Source organism: Triticum urartu, chromosome 5A, assembly GCF_056163025.1.
Source record: "Triticum urartu cultivar PI428250 chromosome 5A, HENAU_Tu73, whole genome shotgun sequence".
In the NCBI taxonomy this organism is placed as follows: domain Eukaryota; kingdom Viridiplantae; phylum Streptophyta; class Magnoliopsida; order Poales; family Poaceae; genus Triticum; species Triticum urartu.
The window spans coordinates 683,327,628-683,349,540 of record NC_141877.1 but is presented as its reverse complement, the minus strand read 5'-3'; the positions used below and the strand labels follow the sequence as shown (position 1 = coordinate 683,349,540).

Below are 21,913 nucleotides of genomic sequence, written 5' to 3'. Positions count from 1 at the left end.
GATATGTTTTATGGTCATGCTCCTATGGTGAATGGTTTATTCTTAATGAGTCTCGAACGTAATGCTACACATGTTCATAATGTGAGTACCAAAAGATGTAAGGTTGATAATGATAGTTCCACATACTTGTGGCACTGCCGCCTTGGTCACATAGGTGTCAAACGCATGAAGAAGCTCCATGCAGATGGACTTTTAGAGTCTCTTGATTATGAATCATTTGACACGTGCGAACCATGCCTCATGGGTAAGATGACCAAGACTCCGTTCTCAGGAACAATATAGCGAGCAACCGACTTATTGGAAATCATACATACTGATGTGTGCGGTCCAATGAGTGTTGAGGCTCGCGGTGGCTATCGTTACGTTCTCACCCTCACTGATGACTTGAGTAGATATGGGTATGTCTACTTAATGAAACACAAGTCTGAAACTTTTGAAAAGTTCAAGGAATTTCAGAGTGAGGTTGAGGATCAACGTGACAGGAAAATCAAGTTTCTACGATCAGATCGTGGAGGAGAATACTTGAGTCACGAATTTGGCACACACTTAAGAAAATGTGGAATAGTTTCACAACTCACACCGCCTGGAACACCTCAGCATAACGGTGTGTCCGAACGTCGTAATCGCACTCTATTGGATATGGTGCGGTCTATGATGTCTCTTACTGATTTACCGCTATCTTTTTGGGGCTATGCTTTAGAGACTGCCGCATTCACTTTAAATAGGGCTCCGTCGAAATCCGTTGAGACGACACCGTATGAATGATGGTTTGGGAAGAAACCTAAGCTGTCGTTTCTAAAAGTTTGGGGATGCGATGCTTATGTCAAGAAACTTCAACCTGAAAAGCTCGAACCCAAGTCGGAAAAATGCGTCTTCATAGGATACCCAAAAGAAACTATTGGGTACACCTTCTACCTCAGATCCGAAGGCAAGGTCTTTGTTGCCAAGAATGGGTCCTTTCTAGAGAAAGAGTTTCTCTCGAGAGAAGTAAGTGGGAGGAAAGTAGAGCTTGATGAGGTATTACCTCTTGAACCGGTAAATGGCGTAACTCAAGAAAATGTTCCTGAGGTGCCTGCACCGACTAGAGAGGAAGTTAATGATAATGATCAAGATACTTCTGATCAAGCTCCTACTGAAATTCGAAGGTCCACAAGGACACGTTCCGCTCCAGAGTGGTACGGCAACCCTGTCTTGGAAATCATGTTGTTAGACAACGGTGAACCTTCGAACTATGAAGAAGCGATGGCGGGCCCGGATTCCGACAAATGGCTAGAAGCCATGAAATCCGAGATAGGATCCATGTATGAAAATGAAGTATGGACTTTGACTGACTTGCCCGTTGAACGGCGAGCCATAGAAAATAAATGGATCTTTAAGAAGAAGACAGACGCGGATGGTAATGTGACCATCTATAAAGCTCGGCTTGTCGCTAAGGGTCATCGACAAGTTCAAGGGGTTGACTATGATGAGACTTTCTCACCGGTAGCGAAGCTGAAGTCCGTCCGAATCATGTTAGCAATTGCCGCATTCTACGATTATGAGATATGGCAAATGGACGTCAAAACGGCATTCCTTAATGGTTTCCTTAAGGAAGAATTGTATATGATGCAGCCGGAAGGTTTTGTCGATCCTAAGAATGCTGACAAGGTGTGCAAGCTCCAACGCTCGATTTATGGGCTGGTGCAAGCATCTCGAAGTTGGAACATTCGCTTTGATGAGATGATCAAAGCGTTTGGGTTTACACAGACTTATGGAGAAGCCTGCGTTTACAAGAAAGTGAGTGGGAGCTCTGTAGCATTTCTCATATTATATGTAGATGACATACTGTTGATGGGAAATGATATAGAACTCTTGGACAGCATCAAGGCCTACTTGAATAAGAGTTTTTCAATGAAGGACCTTGGAGAAGCTGCTTATATATTAGGCATCAAAATCTATAGAGATAGATCGAGACGCCTCATAGGTCTTTCACAAAGCACATACCTTGATAAGATATTGAAGAAGTTCAATATGGATCATTCTAAGAAGGGGTTCTTACCTGTGTTACAAGGTGTGAAATTGAGCTCAGCTCAATGTCCGACCACGGCAGAAGATATAGAAGAGATGAGCGTCATCCCCTATGCATCAGCCATAGGTTCTATTATGTATGCCATGCTGTGTACCAGACCTGATGTAAACCTTGCCGTAAGTTTGGTAGGCAGATACCAAAGTAATCCCGGCAAGGAACACTGGACAACGGTCAACAATATCCTGAAGTACCTGAAAAGGACTAAGGAAATGTTTCTCGTTTATGGAGGTGACGAAGAGCTCGTCGTAAAGGGTTACGTCGACGCTAGCTTCGACACAGATCTGGATGACTCTTAGTCACAAACCGGATACGTGTCTATTTTTAATGGTGGGGCAGTAAGCTGGTGCAGTTGCAAGCAAAGCGTCGTGGCAGGATCTACATGTGAAGCGGAGTACATGGCAGCCTCGGAGGCAGCACATGAAGCAATATGGGTGAAGGAGTTCATCACCGACCTAGGAGTCATACCCAATGCGTCGGGGCCGATCAAGCTCTTCTGTGACAACACTGGAGCTATTGCTCTTGCCAAGGAGCCCAGGTTTCACAAGAAGACAAGGCACATCAAGCGTCGCTTCAACTCCATTCGTGAAAATGTTCAAGATGGAGACATAGAGATTTGTAAAGTACATACGGACCTGAATATAGCGGATCCGTTGACTAAACCTCTCCCTAGGGCAAAACATGATCAACACCAGAATTCCATGGGTGTTCGATTCATCACAATGTAACTAGATTATTGACTCTAGTGCAAGTGGGAGACTGTTGGAAATATGCCCTAGAGGCAATAATAAAAGCATTATTATATTTCCTTGTTCATGATAATTGTCTTTATTCATGCTATAATTGTGTTATCCGGAAATCGTAATACATGTGTGAATAACAGACACCAACATGTCCCTAGTGAGCCTCTAGTTGACTGGCTCGTTGATCAACAGATAGTCATGGTTTCCTGACTATGGACATTGGATGTCATTGATAACGAGATCACATCATTAGGAGAATGATGTGATGGACAAGACCCAATCCTAAACATAGCACAAGATCGTATAGTTCGTTTGCTAGAGTTTTCCAATGTCAAAGTATCTTTTCCTTAGACCATGAGATCATGTAACTCCAGGATACCGTAGGAGTGCTTTGGGTATACCAAACGTCACAACGTAACTGGGTGACTATAAAGGTAGACTACGGGTATCTCCGAAAGTGTCTGTTGGGTTGACATGGATCAAGACTGGGATTTGTCACTCCGTATGACGGAGAGGTATCACTAGGCCCACTCGATAATGCATCATCATAATGAGCTCAAAGTGACCAAGTTTCTGGTCACGGGATCATGCATTACGGTACGAGTAAAGTGACTTGCCGGTAACGAGATTGAACGAGGTATTGGGATACCGACGATCGAATCTCGGGCAAGTAACATATTGATTGACAAAGGGAATTGCATACGGGGTTGATTGAATCCTCGACATCGTGGTTCATCCGATGAGATCATCGTGGAGCATGTGGGAGCCAACATGGGTATCCAGATCCCACTGTTGATTATTGACCGGAGAGTTGTCTCGGTCATGTCTGCTTGTCTCCCGAACCCGTAGGGTCTACACACTTAAGGTTCGGTGACGCTAGGGTTGTGAAGATATGTATATGCAGTAACCCGAATGTTGTTCGGGGTCCCGGATGAGATCCCGGACGTCACGAGGAGTTCCGGAATGGTCCGGAGGTAAAGAATTGTATATGGGAAGTGCTGTTTCGGCCATCGGGACAAGTTTCGGGGTCACCGGTATTGTACCGGGACCACCGGAAGGGTCCCGGGGGTCCACCGGGTGGGGCCACCTATCCGGGGGGGGCCCATGGGCTGAAGTGGGAGGGAACCCAGCCCTTAGTGGGCTGGGGCGCCACCCCCCCAAGGGCCCATGCGGCTAGGATTGGGGGAAACCCTAAAGGGGGCGCCCCCCCCTTGCTTGGGGGGCAAGCCTCCCACCCTAGGCCGCCGCCCCCCTAGTAGATCCATCTACTAGGGCCGGCGCCCCCCCCATGGCACCCCTATATATAGTGGGGGAGAGGAGGGACTTGATGAACCAGCCCCTGGCGCCTCCCTCTCTCCTCGTTACGTCTCTCTTCCTCGTAGTATAGGCGAAGCCCTGCTACTGTGACGCCCTGCATCCACCACCACGCCGTCGTGCTGCTGGATCTTCCTCAACCTCTCCTTCTCCCTTGCTGGATCAAGAAGGAGGAGACGTCTCCCGTCCCGTACGTGTGTTGAACGGGGAGGTGCCGTCCGTTCGGCGCTTGGTCATCAGTGATTTGGATCACGTCGTGTTCGACTATATCATCACCGTTCTTTTGAACGCTTCCGTGCGCGATCTACAAAGGTATGTAGATGCATCCAATGACTCGTTGCTAGATGAACTCCTAGATGATCTTGGTGAAACGAGTAGGAAAATTTTTGTTTTCTGCAACGTTCCCCAACACCGGTATTGTACCAGGACCACCGGAAGGGTCCTGGGGGTCCACCGGATGGGGCCACCTATCCCGGAGGGCCTCATGGGCTGAAGTGGCGTGGGAACCAGCCCCTGATGGGCTGGTGCGCCCCACCCAAAGGCCCAAGGCGCCTAGGCTTGGAAACCCTAGGGGGCCGTTGCCCCCCGAGGGGGCATGCGCCCCCCTGGTTGGAAACCCTAAGGGGGCCGTTGCCCCCAGGCCCCCCCTTTTAGATGGGATCTCCAAGGGGGCATGCGCCCCCCCTAGCCCCTATATATAGTGGAAGGGAGGGAGGGCAGCCACACCTTGCTCTTGGCGCCTCCCTCTCCCTCCGTAACAGCTCTCCTCCCCGCTTGTGCTTGGCGAAGCCCTGCCGGGATCCTGCTGCATCCACCACCACGCCGTCATGCTGCTGGATCTTCATCAACCTCTCCTTTCCCCTTGCTGGATCAAGAAGGAGGAGACGTCTTCCCAACCATACGTGTGTTGAACGCGGAGGTGCTGTCCGTTCGGCACTTGGTCATCGGTGATTTGGATCACGGCGAGTACGACTCCATCATCCCCGTTCACTTGAACGCTTCCGCTCACGATCTACAAGGGTATGTAGATGCACTCCGATTCCCTTGTTGCTAGAATACTCCATAGATTGATCTTGGTGATGCGTAGAATTTTTTTAATTTCTGCTACGATCCCCAACACCACAGTTAGGACAACCGCGCTTGGCCAATCGATTCGCAGTCCAAACTCTATTTTGGATGGCTAGCCAAGCAAAGAACTTGACCTTGGGTGGAGCCCAAATTTTCCACACTGCATGCTCCAAGGGAGAGCGAATGAGGCCAAGAAATTGCGCTTTGTAGGCGGACTCCGCCGAATAGAGGCCACTAGTAAAATTCTTCCAAACAATCTCGTCGTCAATATCCTCATGTAGATGGAAATCCCGGATGGTGGCCCAAAGCTCGAGAAATTGTCTGAAGTGCTCTATAGAAAAACCGGACGTCATCTTGATCTTTTTAACCCAAGCACCATCCTTTAGCGCTTCCCGCACCTTCCAATTCTTCCTCGTTGACGCCGCGTAGATGAGAGGGGCCATATCCATGGGTTTGCGGTTGTGCATCCATGGAGAGTCCCAAAAGGTGGTGTGCGCGCCATTTCCCACGATAATAGTTGAGGAGGCATAGAAGAAGTTGTAGTCCGCGTTATCGCACGGGTTACCCATGCCAACCCACATTTTAGTTGGGTCCTTCCGCCAACCCACATTTTAGTTGGGTCCTTCCATTCAAACCAAACCCAACGAAGCATCAGTGTCCTAGCAAATTTCTTTGTGTTTAGCACTTTAAGACCCCAATTGGCAATTGGGCGGCAAACGATGTCTCAATTAACATTGCATTTGGCCCGGTGGTCTTGTCCGTTCCCTCCCAAAGGAACGCTGGCTCAAGCTTGTTGAGATTTTTGAGGGCGACTTCATCGTGTGGTACAGTGAAAACGTACGTTCCATGCTGTACACGGCGCCAGATATGGTCTACGTCAGGTCCAGGTCGTAACAAGAAACGGAAACACGAGGCGACGATCGCGTTTGGAAGGATGCGCATGAATGGACTCGTCTGCTAGCTTTCGCCTACCGCCCACCGAGCGGCGAGAGCGCAACCTACATCGACCAACTACCCAGCTGACCTCTACAGACCGGACTTGAATGTATGCACTACCTACGTGCTACGTCGGCGGCGATGGCCGCGTACGCTGGCTACGTGCCGCATGCATGGCGAGCTCGGCCCGTGCGTGGCCAGCTATAGGTACGTACCCCATGAGTCCCTAGAAACACCTGCCACTGCGAGAGCGAGCGTGTGAGTAGATCGACGACGACGACAGACATGGCGATGAGGAAGGAGGAAGTGGTGGCCGTGATGCTAATGCCGGTGGTGCTGGCCCCAGGCAAGGCGCGCGCGGCGTGCGAGGTGACGCAGCTGGCGATGTGCGCGTCGGCGATCCTGGGCGGGACGAAGCCGAGCGGGGAGTGCTGCGGCAACCTCCGGGCGCAGCAGGGGTGCTTCTGTCAGTACGTCAAGGACCCCAACTACGGGCACTACGTCAACAGCCCCCACGCCCGCGAGACACTCCAGACCTGCGGCATCGCCCTCCCGCACTGCTAGGCCACCTAGCCGGCCGAGTGCACTCAGCTAGGCTAGTTACTCTAGCTGAGTTAGTTCTGTGGTACGCAAGTGTGTTGGTATGATCGAATAAAACGATGGTGATCTACGGCGCCAGGCTGCTGGACGCGTCCGACTGCATCTTGGAGCAGCGCCGGACGGCCCCTCATATGTCCTGCCGGACAGGCACTCTCCTCGTATGGCAAAATGAAATTCGATGTCCTAGACACGGCTGGATAACGTGATAAATCACTCGCCACACGCCATCCGTGCCGCATGCTCTGTCAGCATCCGTGTCGTGTGATCTATTGCCATCCGTTACGCCAACGCCGCCTTGAACTCTCTATGCATGGTGATCTCCTTCTTCCTTCTCTCAAGTCACTTCTTGCCTTCGGCATCTAAAAGGCTTGCGTCCGTTAATATTATCATAGAATCCTCCGTGTCTTGAGCCAGCTGCAACCTCTCCATTTCAATCTCTACTGTTCCAAAAGTTCAGGCCTTCTTGAGCTCCCATTTTAGACACACCTCCTTCTTCTCTCGTTGCTTTACCGAAAAAGGCTTTCGCCCCGCTTTATATATAAAGCAAAGATTATCAACAACCCGGTACAACGCACGCCACCAGAATACACGCACACACCCAGGGCAGGATACATAGGCGCTGAGTGCAGCAACACCACCCATAGCACTACAATAGCAACCGGGGGCCTCAACCGTGAACACGCCACCGCGAAGAGAAGAAGCTACATACGACGAACCGTGGGCTCCAAGGCGGTGCCAACAGGAAGGTTACGACACTGAAGCGCCGCCATCGCCCGACCCAAGGATCAGGGTTTCCCCTGAAGCAACACGACGGGCAGTGAGAGCCGCGTAGACGCCTTCAAGAAGCGAACGAGCTTTGCCGTCGCCGGTCCGTCCGAAGATAGAACATGTTTTCACCACCACCGAACGTCACACCCTGGCTACCATGCCGCCCACACGGCCATGGCCACCAGGCAGCACCAAGCCACGAGCTTTGCCCATGAGCACCGCAACACCACCACCAGGGCCGCCGCCCCGGCATCCAGGATCTCGATGCCACCTCACCCACCACCCACCTCTACCCCAACCAAAGAGACGAGTGGAAAGGAACCGCCTTTCGTACCCCTGAGCAGTCAACAGGCAGCCCCGAGCCAGCGCCACCATCCTTGCCGCCAACGGCCGCCGCATGCAAGGTCGGCCGAAGCCCACACCGCCGCCAGCGCCACCACCAGCACGAACCACCACCACCGCGCCGCCACTCCACCGACCACCGAAGAGACGGCCGACCGCGGCCCAAGCTTCCCACAAAGTACCCAGCCCGCGCCGCCCGCCAGATCTGGCCGCCGCTGCAACAGCCGGCGTCAGCGCATGGACTGGCACGCCCCGCCCCTGCACAGCCCACCTCACCGCCAGCAAGGCCCCGAGCTTCCTCCACGCCAACCCACCACCACGTCCCGTGCACCGCAGTGCCCAAGCCCAACATCGCCGGCCCGCGCCAGCCCCTGACGAGCGAGGGGGTGAGAAGTGCCCGCCGCCGTCGCCGCCGGCCAGGCTTCGCCCGGCCGCGCCCTTTGGCGGCGGTGGGAGGGGGGGGGAGAGGCGGGCGGCGGCTAGGGTTCCTCCCCTGCCGCCCGCGGGAGCGCCAGAGGAGGAGGAGGTCGCGCTGACAGTTGTATTTTGGGCCACTCATTGCTTTCATTTGCAACTTATTGTTCATCTTCTTCCCGTCCTAATCCATCCTCTCTTTATTCACAGACAAGATGAGTTTGTACCTCTCCTCTTTTGTGTCCTCCCTTGTGGAAAACTGCGTGCCCATGTGATGGACATTTTTGATGTCGTGGCATCACGAACAATCCTACGCTTCTCCTGATGAGGTCACCTACTACAGGTAGGGTCAAGGACCTGTCATATGGGACCCACCTACGGCCCCACACCATCATCGGTAGGTCTCTGGACAATAGGTGCATTCGGATGCGTATAACAGAAAGTCGATTCGGACGCACGGACATCACTCGGATGCCTACCCTCCAATCGGCATGACCACCACCACTCGGACAAGGGAGGTGGAAGGATGACATGGGAGCTGCAACGGTCGAGTAGTCTTAAGTCAAACTTTAAGTAGAGTCATAGCTACCATTACATGTAGCTGTCATAGTTGGGAAGCGGATTAGGAGCACTCGGGTGCTCCACCCCCTATATTTAAAAATAATTTAATAATTCAAAAAAAGCCAAACAAAATCTTGGATATATTTTTGAACCAAATATGACTAGGTATTGTACTCATATAAAATGTTTGGCCAAGGAATAATTCTCGTTGACTTCAGGGCAAAAAAAACCAAATTTATGACGACAATATAGCATGAATAGTACTTGTATCTAGCATTTTTTGGGAAATCTTTGACCACGGATACAATATAAGTCATTTCCTATTTAAATATTTTTATACGAGTGCAATACCTGGTCATGTTTGATACCATAAAAAGTTTCAGGATTTTTTGACTTTTTTTGAATTACTAAATTATTTTTGAATATAGGGGGGCGTAGCACCCGAGAGCTCCTATGCATTTTCGTCATAGTTGTGACTATTTACACCTGTAACTGCTATAGTTATGGGCATTAATCACCCTGGTGACTTGGGAATGAAGGAGGCTGCGACGCACTCTACATAAGCCGTCCTCCTCCTCTAGAGCAAGGGCTAAGCACTCTGTAATCGTACCCCCCCCCCCAAGAAAACAAGTCTCAGGGCATGAGACGTAGGACTGTTACCTCCTCTGAGAGGGTCTGGACTCGTAAACGACCGAGTGTTACACATGTGTCGTACTTAGGCCCTGCCCTTATTTCATACCCCTAGTACTCATTGTCAGGATCGTAACCCCGACATCTCCCACTTGTTTCCCATTACTTGGTGGTTATTCATTGGCAGAGTGGCTCTTTCATTCTCCCCTACAGCTTCTTCCTCTTCCTCATCCAATCCAATGGGCCGGTTCAAGTTTGAGCCATCATTTGTCTTCAACTTCTTTGGCCTTTCTTGAGGTTTTCCACAACTTGTATCCACTCTGGTTGGCCATTCAATTTAATCCAAGAATGGCTAAAATCGAATGGCTTCTTCTTGGTTTGCTGGTACCAAATGGCCGCCAACACCACCTATCAAAAAACAAAGTTATCATGATAATCGGACGTAAAAAATATTAGTGCAAATTACGACAAAGCAAATCAGTTCAACTTAGATGATTTTGGACTCCAATCCAACTTTGATTCCGGCCATGCAGAAGCATAGTGGCCAACAAACTTGTTGATGCGCTCTCGGATGGTGGACCATCTGTGTAGGAGAGAGACCAGATTATGGGTTATATTGTTCGGATTCGGCTCCATATATTCCTTGTGTTCATGATACTGCTTCTGAATCTTCTCCCAATACTTGTTGGTCTTCTCCTTTGTGCCACATATAGGGTCCAATCTTGTGGCCAACCAATATTAAACCAACAAAACATCCTCCACTACTAGGAAAACGGCTATAGATGAAATGGACACTAATGGCGCACCACGTGTGTGGTGCGCCATTAGAATATAGCAATGGCGCACCACATATAGGTACGCCATTAGTAATATATTACTAATGGCGCACCTGGTGTGCGGTGCGCCATTAGAAGTTTTGAAAAAAAAATTGTTACTAATGGCGCACCGTGGGTGTGGTGCGCCATTACTAGTTGACATAGTAATGGCACACCACACCCACGGTGCGCCACTAGAAGTTCTGAAAAAAAAAAGTAAAAAAAAATTGTTAGTAATGGCGCACCAGTGGACAGTGCGCGCACTGTCCACTGGTGCGCCATTACTAAGTTTTTTTCAAAAAAAATCAAAAAAAAATTCAAATTTTTTTATATTTTTTTTCAAAACTAGTAATGGCGCACCGTGGGTGTGGTGCGCCATTACTAGTTTAACTACTAATGGTGCACCACCCCACGGTGCGCCATTACTAGTTTGCCCGGCTTCCGCCTTTTCAGTTAAAAAAAATAAAAAAATGATAAAAATGTCAAAAAATAAAAGAAAATAAGTTTGTCATGTGATATGTGGTCTAGTTGTTGGGAAAATTTACAAATATAAATTTCGACTTTATTTGCAAAATCTCTCTGAAAATTTGTAAAATGGGCATAACTTTTGCATACGAACTCGAATTAAAAAGTTTTATATATGAAAATTCATCTACTCGAAAAGTTACATCCAAATTTAACTGGGGGAACCCCGTTAAACATTTTCAAAATCCCCAAAAACCTAACACAAAAAAAGTTACGGGGCTTTCAAGATCTAGAGGCAAAAAAATTCAAAAAAAAGGTTTTGACTTTTTTTTAATTTTTTTTTTCAAAAAATGATACGTAATATGACCGGGAAGTTTGAAATATTTTTCAAAATTTCATCATAGTCATGAACATGAACAAAGTCCTAGACATCAACAAGGTATAATAGGATTGATATGCTAGATATATCAACAAGTGCCTGTGAAGTGAGCTGTTGCTGGGGTTGGATAGAACTCTGAAGTTAAGCGTGCTTGGGCTGGAGTAGTGTGAGGATGGTTGACCTTTCGGGAAGTTTGACCACGGAGTGTGATTTGACCTGAGATTAAGCATATTGACCCGAGATTAAGACATAATGACCTGAGATTAAGAAAAAAACGAAAAAAAAATTTGAAATTTTTTCAAAAAAATTTAAAAAATCTGAAAAAAAATTTAAAAAAAATTGTTACTAATGGCGCACTTCTATGTGGTGCGTCATTATTATACCAAATACTAATGGCGCACCGTGGGCCATACTAATGGCGCACCAGCGGTGCGCCATTAGAATACCAGATTCTAATGGCGCACCACAGGTGCGCCATTAGAAAAAAATTCTAATGGCGTGATGCTAGTGGCGCACCAGTAGTGCGCCATTAGTAGCGAAAATAGGTGCGCCACTAGCGGCCCTTTTTCTAATAGTGCTCAATTGTTGTGAATATCAGGCCTCTTGCATTGGGTATCTTTGCCCTTTTCTTCTTAGTGCGCATGTCCCCCAACATAAAAAGTAAGATAATTTGGAACCCCCAAGCCATATTGCGTAGGGTCCGTAGGCTCTTGCCCCTCATCGATCATGTTCGACATGAAATTTTCCTAAAATGATCATGACTCAAAATAAACTAACGTAATATGCAACTAATTGATTTAGTGGCATATGCAACTAACTAATCCACAACATCATAGTCAATATAGTGAACGAAGCGATAAAAATGGAGCAAAATTTGTACCATCTCCTGATGTGTCATTCTGTCGAATAGGAATGGGCAGACAGGGCATGTTGTCTCCATGGACGGATATTTCCATGATCTCGGTTGAGATCGAAGTTTATGTTGATTCCCATTGTATTGCAAGGACTGCTTAGCTGGGACTGTATGATCCACAAATGACGGAGTCACATCCGACAGATCTCGGGTAATGGGTCCCGAGCTAAGTGTGGCCCACCAGCGATGGAGTCAGATCCGGCAGATCTCCGGTAGGGGGTCCTAAGCTAAATGTCTCGACATGATGGAAATATGGGCATATGTTTTTACCCATGTTCGGGCTCTCCTTACAGATAAACCCCTACGTCTTGCTTGTGTTTGTACTGCTTTGGGATGAAGTACACGGTATAGGTGGTCCACCTCGAGGTTGTTGTGTGTTTCTAGATTTGACAATCTAAGTTCTGTTCAACTCTCTAGCCCGGCCTCGACTTATATAAGAAAACCGAAGGCCTAGGATTACAGAGTCCTGGTTAGCTACGTCAGTGGAGAAGAATCCTCCACAAGTAAGGAGTACTTGACTTGAACGACAAGACTTCTTGATTTTCCTCGGAGATCGCCATGGGACGCCCAAAATGGCCCAGGATGGAACCGACAAGGGGGTCCTTAGCCCGACCCACCTTGGCTGGGAGTCGACATGGTGAGAGTGAAAGCTCCAAGGTTGCAACAAGTGACGCACATACAGTGCGCCACTTATCACAACCTGAGAAGGTGAGAGTGACCTTTGCAAAGAGTGATCCTTAATTAGTGATTTTGGGTTGCCAAACCCTTCTACCGTTGAGAGATCCTAGTATGTGCATTCCGTGCCATGAACTCTCTTGGGGCTCACCGCTGCTCCTTTCGCATGTTCGCCCTTGTCATATGTCGTTCAATCCATTTTTTTATCCGCTCGATTTTCCGCTCCCCGCTCTCTTACAGTCCATGAACTTAAAAAAATATGAAAATAAAAAAGTATTACGAACTAGAAAAAAAATTATGAATTTGAAAAAGTTCAACGGGTAGACTTTTGACAAGCTGACCATTAACCATTGACCTTTGACCATATATGTTGTTCGTAGATTTTTTTTGGAAAAAAATCATATATTTGAGAAAAAGATCACAAAATTTGACAAAAGTTTGCAAGTTTGAAACAAAGTTTGTAAATTTGAAACAAGTTCGTGATTCCAGTTGGAAAAAGTTCATAGATTTGAATAATGTTCATGAATTTAAGAGAAATTTCACCTATTTGAATATAAATTTCATTAATTTGAAAAAAAGTTCTCAATTTCGAATTTGAAAAGACTTCATGGATACAAAAAAATGTTCACAAAGTTGTAAGAGAATCACTAATTTGAAAAAAGTTCATGGATTCAAGGAAAGTTCATGAATTTGAAAACAATTCACAATTTGGGAAATTTTATGAATTTAGTATTTTTCGATTTTTTTTAAGTTCATGCATCTGAAAAAAAATGATCAATTAAAAATGAAAACGGAAAAAGTGTAAAAGCTGGTCCAGAAAAATAAGGTCCGAAGCTTCCAAAAACCGGGACGAGCGCCTCCCACGAAAGTGCATTACGTGGGCCGGCAAAACTACCCTAGCAAAGAATGACCTGAACCTAAGCGATGTCTCAAATCTCGATGCCACGAGCAATCAAGGCGATGCCTTCAGAAGGAAAACAACGCCGTGACACACAAGCTTTGCATATTCATGAGAGAAGACCAAAATAACAGTACGTGCCTCATTGCTTATTTTGTTTCCTCATATAACAGTACGTGCAGTTCAACCCAGGTGTATATGTGTATCCCGCCACTTCTATCGTTAGGAAAGACTATAAATACATCCATTCATCTACGTATCTCTCACGCTCTTTACTTTTGGCTTGCAATAATAATACGACCAAAGAGACTAGCGCACCACAATACTACATATACCCATGCTGATAATCATACACCCGTCAATTCTAGCTGTGTCCAGGTCGAAGTAACAGACGGGAACATCACGGTGGTGATGCAAGAGACTAGCGCGTTTGGACGCTTCGCATCACCTACCTTTGGATGCCTCGCATGAATCAAGTCGTGTCGTCCGCTAGCTTCCGCCTACCACCCACGGAGCAGAGCCAGCGAGCAACTAACACCGGCCAACTACCCACTGGAGTTGAATGCAGGACGTCCAAGGTGTGCCCGTCAACCATTCTGCTGACCGTAGTCATGGCGAGCTGGTGCAATTCAGTGCATGCTCTAGGTCTAGGGTAGAGTGTTCAACGGATTGTTACAGCGGCCGTGGGCGATTCATTAGACGGCTCCCCGCAGGTGGACGTCGTCGCATTTCACTTTATCTTTCTTTAATCGCTTACCTGCTCCGTCGGCGGCGATGGCCGCGTACGCTCCCTACGTGTCGCCGCATGGCATGCACATGGACCGATGGCCGGCTCGGGCCACGGCAGTGCGTGGCCAGCTATAAATACCCCAGCCGGGAGCTCCTAGATCCATCTCCACACAACTACCAGTACACTTCACTCCCATCACACACACGGACACACCTGCAAGAGCGAGAGCGTGAGCCATGGCGGGCATGGGGAAGCAGCCGGTGGTGGCGGCGCTGATGCTGGCGCTGGTGGTGCTGGCGGCGGCGCCGGGCGGGGCGCACGCGGCGTGCCAGGCATCGCAGCTGGCGGTGTGCGCGTCGGCGATCCTGAGCGGGGCCAAGCCGAGCGGCGAGTGCTGCGGCAACCTGAGGGCGCAGCAGGGGTGCTTCTGCCAGTACGCCAAGGACCCCACCTACGGGCAGTACATCCGCAGCCCCCACGCGCGCGACACCCTCCAGTCCTGCGGCCTCGCCGTCCCGCAGTGCTAGGCGCCGGCAGGCCCTGGCGCATATGGCAAGCTAGCTGCCTCAGTGACCATGAGAGCGTCAGACTATAGCTAGCCCTAGCTGAGTGCGTGTTGCGTCCATGAACGCATCTTCCTGTCAACCATGTGGTTCGACTTTGATGATGCTGGAATAAAAATATAAAATGTTGGGTGATGATCTACGGCGGCCATGTTGCTTCTTGGCTGCTGCTGCTGGTAATAAAATTTGTGTTGCAACTTTGATGAGATCGGCTGAGTTGTGTTCAATGACCAAACCAAACTGCCCCTATCTTAGAATTGTTAAATCCAGTGGTGCGGTATGTAACGGCGAAGAATCAATCGTTAGTGCTTGTGGTGCAGTGACTTTAGGTATAAGCGGTATGAATGGAATACATAGAAATGCTTGTGGGCCCTCTGCATGCACCATACCTTTTTTCAAGCAACTGTGTGTGTGTGGGTGTGGGTGTGTGTGTGGGTGGGGGGGGGGGGGGGGGGGGGATGATTGCATCAGCATAGCTTCCGTGCATCTGTGCGGGACCCTCAACCGCGATAAAATTTCTGCTCTGTTTTTTAGGGAAATTTCTACTCTGTTGCTATATGCTTTGTAAACAATCGAAATATGCCTTCAAGGGCTCAAAAGAATGTTTTTGGCTTTCTTAGTAACATTTTAATTCATAGCGAGAGGATCTTCGAAACAAGACCAATCATGGATAAAACATTGAACCCGTTTTTATTTTATTGTTGCTATCCTATTTCAAGTCAGTTTCTGTAATTTACTCTTTCAATCATATTTGAAATCATTTTCATATAATAAGAAAACACATCATAGATTAAAAATTATTAGTTTCACACATTGAAAGAAAAAGTTTGAGGAAATATAAATAGGTTTCCAACATAAAAAATCATATATTAAAAGTATAAGTTTACATACTGAAATAAGAAACTTCAGAAAATATAAACCAATTTCACAAATAAAAATTATGTTTCATATATTGAAAATATCAACTTCACGCACTCTAATGAGCAGTTTAAAAAATGTAAATCAGTTTCACTCATTGTAAAATTAGGTTTCACATTTTTAAATAACCAGTTGTACTTCAAGAAAATTCACAGTAACGTAGCTGACAAAAAGATGTTCCATGCATTATAAATATGAATATCTCACACTATAGTAAGCAGCTTCCCAAATTCTCGCCAAAAGACGAGTTTTGCGTTTTTTAAAGAAAAGGTATATAAGATTTGTAGAAAAATAGTTTCACATATTAAAAGAAACCGTTTAAAGTATTGAAACAGAAAATCCGTTTACTGGATTCAAAATCTTAGTTTCACACACTGAAAAGAAGTAGCTTAAAGAAATTGTAAATCAGTTTCACTCACCGACAAAAAGCACTTTCATATACATGGTGGTAGCTACGCACGCATGGTGGCAACTACACACCCTTTGTCATAAGTGCCGTTTTTATATATGAGGGAGTAGTAAGAAAAGTTATATATGAGGTGTCGGGTTTCTTATGGCATTGCCACAAGTGCATTTTTTGTTGTATAGAAATGACCTTTTCTCACTTATCGTTGTTTATAAAGGGACTTTTCTCAGTTCTCTTTGTCTTTTTGCTTGCCATTTTGGTATAATTGCTTGTTTGCTTGCTTGGATGGTACAACGTCACGATATTTTTGTTATAGAGTTATTTTTGGTAGTCCAAAATAATTTACCAAAATAATTAAAGATAAAAATCAGGGATGTGCGTAGCTACCACCATGGGTAGCAAATTATTTCTGATTTTTGAAATAACTTGTTTCACACATTTGACAATACAACACTTCAACAAACTTTCACACTTTGAAACAAATTGTTTCATATATATGAGAACTAATGGTTCACATAATTTAAATAATAAATTTTACAATTTTAATTATTGTGAAATTAATTTATAATTTTGCTTGATTTCACATATTTTGGTATCCCAACTAATTTTCTTCAGTATTAATTGAAATGTTTAAAGCCAGATCATAGGTCTTGTTTTAGATCTTCCGCATATTTCATTTATTTAGATAAAGTGATTTCAAATATCATTAATCACACATATATCAAAAAAGTGATTTGTACAAGTTTTTGTATTTAAAAAACATGATTTCATTTGATTTAACCAATTTTAGAAAAAAAAACATGTTTCAAATAATATAAATGTGATTGAAACAATGAAATTTAAAGATGATTGAAATGTATCCTTGATTGGTTTTGTTCTAATGATCATATTGTCAGGAATTCAAATATATATAATTATTTAAACTATAATTTTGGATTAGAAGATATGAATTATCCATATTATCAAAAACTGAAAAGAAATGAATTGTATTGGCAAACTTGTAGAAGGTTCCTTTCGGGTCTTTTGGGCTGGATTTTCTTTGGCTCTGTTTTCATCAGTTATTTTTTCTGTTTCCGTCGGGTTTTTTCTTCCCATTTTTTCTTTTTCATTTTTTTTGAAATATAGAAAATATTGTTCTTACAACCTCGCAAGGCTATGCTCAAGTCGCAAGTTGGCACTGTATTTTTGTATAACTCTACCACTCAACTCTCTATGCCCAAATTGGCTAAACCATTATCCTTTATTTCTGCTTTCTAAACATTAACTTCTCGATTTCCTTGCCTGATAATGTGAAATTTCCAACTTTTTTTGTTTTTATTTCTGTTTGTTTTTCCTTTATCTTTATCTTTTTAGTTTATGCTTTTCCACTTTTTTCCATTTTAAGCTTCCTGAACTTTTTTGTTCAATTTTCAAAAAAAAAATCAAAGTCATAAATAATTTTTAAATTCATATATTTTGTCAATTTCGTAAACCTTTTTCACATTCGCCATTTTTTCGTCCAATTTTCAAATCCTTGGCAGCACCGAGCGGGCAGCCAACATGGACGAACTACTTGGCTGACCTACCGACTGGATTTGAATGCACTAGGTACGTCCATACTACATAAGTGTAGCCATGCATGCATCAACCTCTTTGCTGACCCTAGTCATGGCGAACTACGTACTGCAGTTCAGTAACTAGCCGGCTCGCGACAGGTGGATTGTTAATTAGCTAGCTAGGTTGCCAGCACTCCAAATACTTGGCGAAGTATCGGACGGTGCGTGGCCGTCTATAAATACACCGGGAGTCCAAACCACCATTGTAGCACTCCATCACACTCAACACCTGCCACTGCGAGAGTGAGCGAGGAGCAGACCAACGTACGACGACGGCCATGGCGATGAGGAAGGAGGTCCTGCTGGTGGCCATGATGCTGGCGCTGGTTGTGGCGGCGCCCGGCGGGGCGCTCGCGGCGTGCGAGGTGGGGCAGCTGACGGTGTGCATGCCCGCGATCACCACCGGCGCGAAGCCGAGCGACGCGTGCTGTGGCAACCTGCGTGCGCAGCAGGCGTGCTTCTGCCAGTACGCCAAGGACCCCTCCCTCGGCGCCTACATCAAGAGCCCCCACGCGCGCGAGACCCTCGTCTCGTGCGGCCTCGCCGTCCCGCACTGCTAGGCTAGGCGCCAGCTCGCCTAGCGCGTATGGCTCAGCTATAGGTAGGCTACCTCCCTCCATGAGAGATGATGAGAGACTATAGCTTAGCCTAGCTGAGACCTGAGAGAGTGCATGCTGCGTCCATGCACTCACGCATGATTCTGGAATAAAATGTTGGGTGATGATCGGTGCTGGAATAAAATGAGTTTTCCTACCTTCTCCTCTGTTTCCCCTCTCTGTCACTTGCTGCAATCTTTTCAACGAAAACCACGTACAGGAATTGGCAACCGTCCAAAATACGCCCGAAATTACGATGAGTCACTCACAAATAAGCCGCATTGCAGCAGAAAACATGAGATGCTCTAGAAAATAGTGATTGCTTTGCTGTACTGTTGGTTCCATCGGGATTGAGCACAAGAAGGCACATCTTTGATTCCTTGTACGATGTGTGGCTTTAAACACTGTGGCACCTGCTCATTAACTCGTGTGCATTGAATTCATTTATCAACCTTTAGTTTGGTGGTATACATCCCAAGTTCAGCTCCATAAAATCAAGCCTGCACTTTTTTTTGGAAGGGCAAAAGATTTGACACATTCATTAATTAAGAATGAGCTTAACAAAGTCGCTAACCCGGAGGCGAAACAAATGCCTACTCTCCCGACATAATATCACTCAAGTGTTGAGCCCCGGCTAACACCCACTTGCACGTTTCATCTCGGATCTTGTCAATGACTCTCCAGATGTTGTTGAAGACTCTCAAGTTGCACTCATTCCAAATTACCCATGGACGTTACTCTATGGCCTCTGCTAATCATGCACAATTAATGGGGGCATGGTCACTTCGTTTTAGTCTACCATTTATAAAATTTGGGCTCTTGACAGTTTTTGGGCATGGTACTATTCACATCTCGACTTGTCTTTTTTGTTTCTCTTTGTATATTTCGTATTTTGATCTGAATTTTTAGGGGTTGTAGACACATGTTCTGAACATTCACAAAAAAATTACACATCTAAAATTGTAATTTTCAAGCTGGTATCATGGGAGCACTTACAATACTGGAAAAACTGTCTACGCTGACTTATTTCAGCTAAGCCGAGAGCCAAAGCGCTGGCTCTCGGCAAATTTGATGAATATACCTTACTTCTAGTATCTTTCCGGCATTGGTGGAACATAATTCAGATCCGTAACACACTGAAACTAGTTGAAGTCATCCTTGTCATGAAGGAGAATGTAGTTATGCAGCGTCATAATTGCCGCAACAATCATTTTTTGTGTTTCAATCAATCTTGAGTAGTATTTTCCATTTCATTTTCAAAACACCAAAGGCCCTCTCTATGCAATTGCATCCGCTTGGAGGAGCGGGTCTTTCCTAACTTCTCCATAGGATTAGTAGGGGGTGCACCTCTCCGCATGGTGGTTTTCCTCAAAGTCACATCCCCATTCGGTATCCCGCAACTTGAGTTTCGGGAATATGTTGTGATCACCTTTTAGCTTGTCCCATTTGATTTTAAATCAGACATATTTGTATTCGAGCCTGATTCACATCTTGAATTTCCTTCACACCTCCTCAAATGCATTTGGCATCAAATAATTGTTTGGCCTATTTGCAGCCTTCACTTGCTCCACAAACAACTCAGTGAGAACCCTAGTATTTTCATAGGTCCATTCTGTGGCCATGCTCAACAATTGTCTGGGAAAATCCATGTCACTTTGGTGCTCACATGTACTAGGAAAATACACATGGATTGGAGCGTAGGTGCTTCTGTACATAGCCAAACTCATGTAATATAAATTGATGATGCCCGGCCCGTTGTTGGGGGAAGTTCTACGTCTTGAGCTTGCGTTGGTTTTCCCCGAAGAGGAAGGGATGATGCAGCAGAGTAGCGTAAGTATTTGCCTCAGTTTTTGAGAATCAAGGTATCAATCCAGTAGGAGGCCACGCTCAAGTCCCTCGTACCTGCACAAAACGATAGCTACTCGCAACCAACGCGATTAGGGGTTGTCAATCCCTTCACTGTCACTTACGAGAGTGAGATCTGATAGATATAATATTTTTGGTTTTTTTGGTATAAAGATGCAAAGTAAAAAATAAAAGCAAAGTAAAAAAGCAAAGCAAGATTAAAGTGGTGGAGATTGATATGATGAGAATAGACCCGGGGACCATAGGTTTCACTAGTGGCTTCTCTCAAGAGCATAAGTATTCTACGGTGGGTGAACAAATTACTGTTGAGCAATTGACAGAATTGAGCATAGTTATGAGAATATCTAGGCATGATCATGTATATAGGCATCACGTCCGTGACAAGTAGACCGAAACGATTCTGCATCTACTACTATTACTCCACTCATCGACCGCTATCCAGCATGCATCTAGAGTATTAAGTTAAAAACAGAGTAACGCCTTAAGCAAGATGACATGATGTAGAGAGATAAATTCATGCAATATGAAATAAACCCCATCTTGTTATCCTCGATGGCAACGATGCAATACGTGCCTTGCTGCCCCTTCTGTCACCAGGAAAGGACACCGCAAGATCGGACCCAAAGCTAAGCACTTCTCCCATGGCAAGAACTACCAATCTAGTTGGCCAAATCAAACGGATAATTCGAAGAGACTTGCAAAGATAACCAATCATACATAAAAGAATTCAGTGAAGATTCAAATATTATTCATAGATAGACTTGATCATAAACCCACAATTCATCGGTCTCAACAAACACACCGCAAAAAGAAGATTACATCGAATAGATCTCCACAAGAGAGGGGGGAACTTTGTATTGAGATTCAAAGAGAGAGAAGAAGCCATCTAGCTACTAACTATGGACCCGAAGGTCTGAGGTAAACTACTCACACTTCATCGGAGAGGCTATGATGATGTAGAAGCCCTCCGTGATGACGACCCTCTTCCGGCGGAGCTCCGGAACAGGCCCTAAGATGGGATCTCCTGGATACAGAAAGTTGCGGTGGTGGAATTAGGTTTTTAGCTCCTCTTCTGATCGTTTGGGGGTACGTAGGTATATATAGGAGGAAGGAGTACGCCGGAGGAGCATCGAGGGGCCCACGAGACAGGGGCGCGCCCTAGGGGGGGCGCCCCCCACCCTCGTGACCGCCTCTTTTGTTCCTTGGAGCAGGGTCCATGTCTCCTGGATCACGTTCGGTGAGAAAATCACGTTCCCGAAGGTTCTATTCCGTTTGGACTCCGTTTCATATTCCGTTTCTTCGAAACACTGAAATAGGCAAAAAAACAGCAATTCTGGGCTGGGCCTCCGGTTAATAGGTTAGTCCCAAAAATAATATATAAGTGGAAAATAAATCCCAATATAGTCCAAAACAGTAGATAATATAGCATGGAGCAATCAAAAATTATAGATACGTCGGAGACGTATCAGGCATCCCCAAGCTTATTTCCTGCTCGTCCTCGAGTAGGTAAATGATAAAAAGAGAATTTTTGATGTGGAGTGCTACTTGGCATAATTCCAATGCAAACCTTCTTAATTGTGATATGAATATTCAGATTCAAAAGATTCAAGACAAAAGTTTATATTGACATAAAAATAATAATACTTCAAGCAT

The 21,913-nt window shown here is 45.8% G+C and overlaps 1 protein-coding gene and 2 pseudogenes across 1 annotated transcript; all 3 read left to right on the top strand.

Annotated features, from left to right (window-relative positions):
- The first annotated feature begins 6,350 nt into the window (after positions 1 to 6,350).
- On the top strand, positions 6,351 to 6,946 carry LOC125506557 (non-specific lipid-transfer protein 2P pseudogene; annotated as a pseudogene).
- Positions 6,947 to 14,468: 7,522 nt separating this feature from the next.
- LOC125506556 (non-specific lipid-transfer protein 2P) lies at positions 14,469 to 15,085 on the top strand. The gene has a single exon (XM_048671347.2). It carries the CDS (start codon positions 14,553 to 14,555, stop codon positions 14,841 to 14,843), a length of 291 nt encoding a protein of 96 aa, XP_048527304.1. The 5' UTR covers positions 14,469 to 14,552; the 3' UTR covers positions 14,844 to 15,085.
- Positions 15,086 to 17,985: 2,900 nt separating this feature from the next.
- Positions 17,986 to 18,551, top strand: LOC125506555 (non-specific lipid-transfer protein 2P pseudogene; annotated as a pseudogene).
- The last annotated feature ends 3,362 nt before the right edge of the window (positions 18,552 to 21,913 follow it).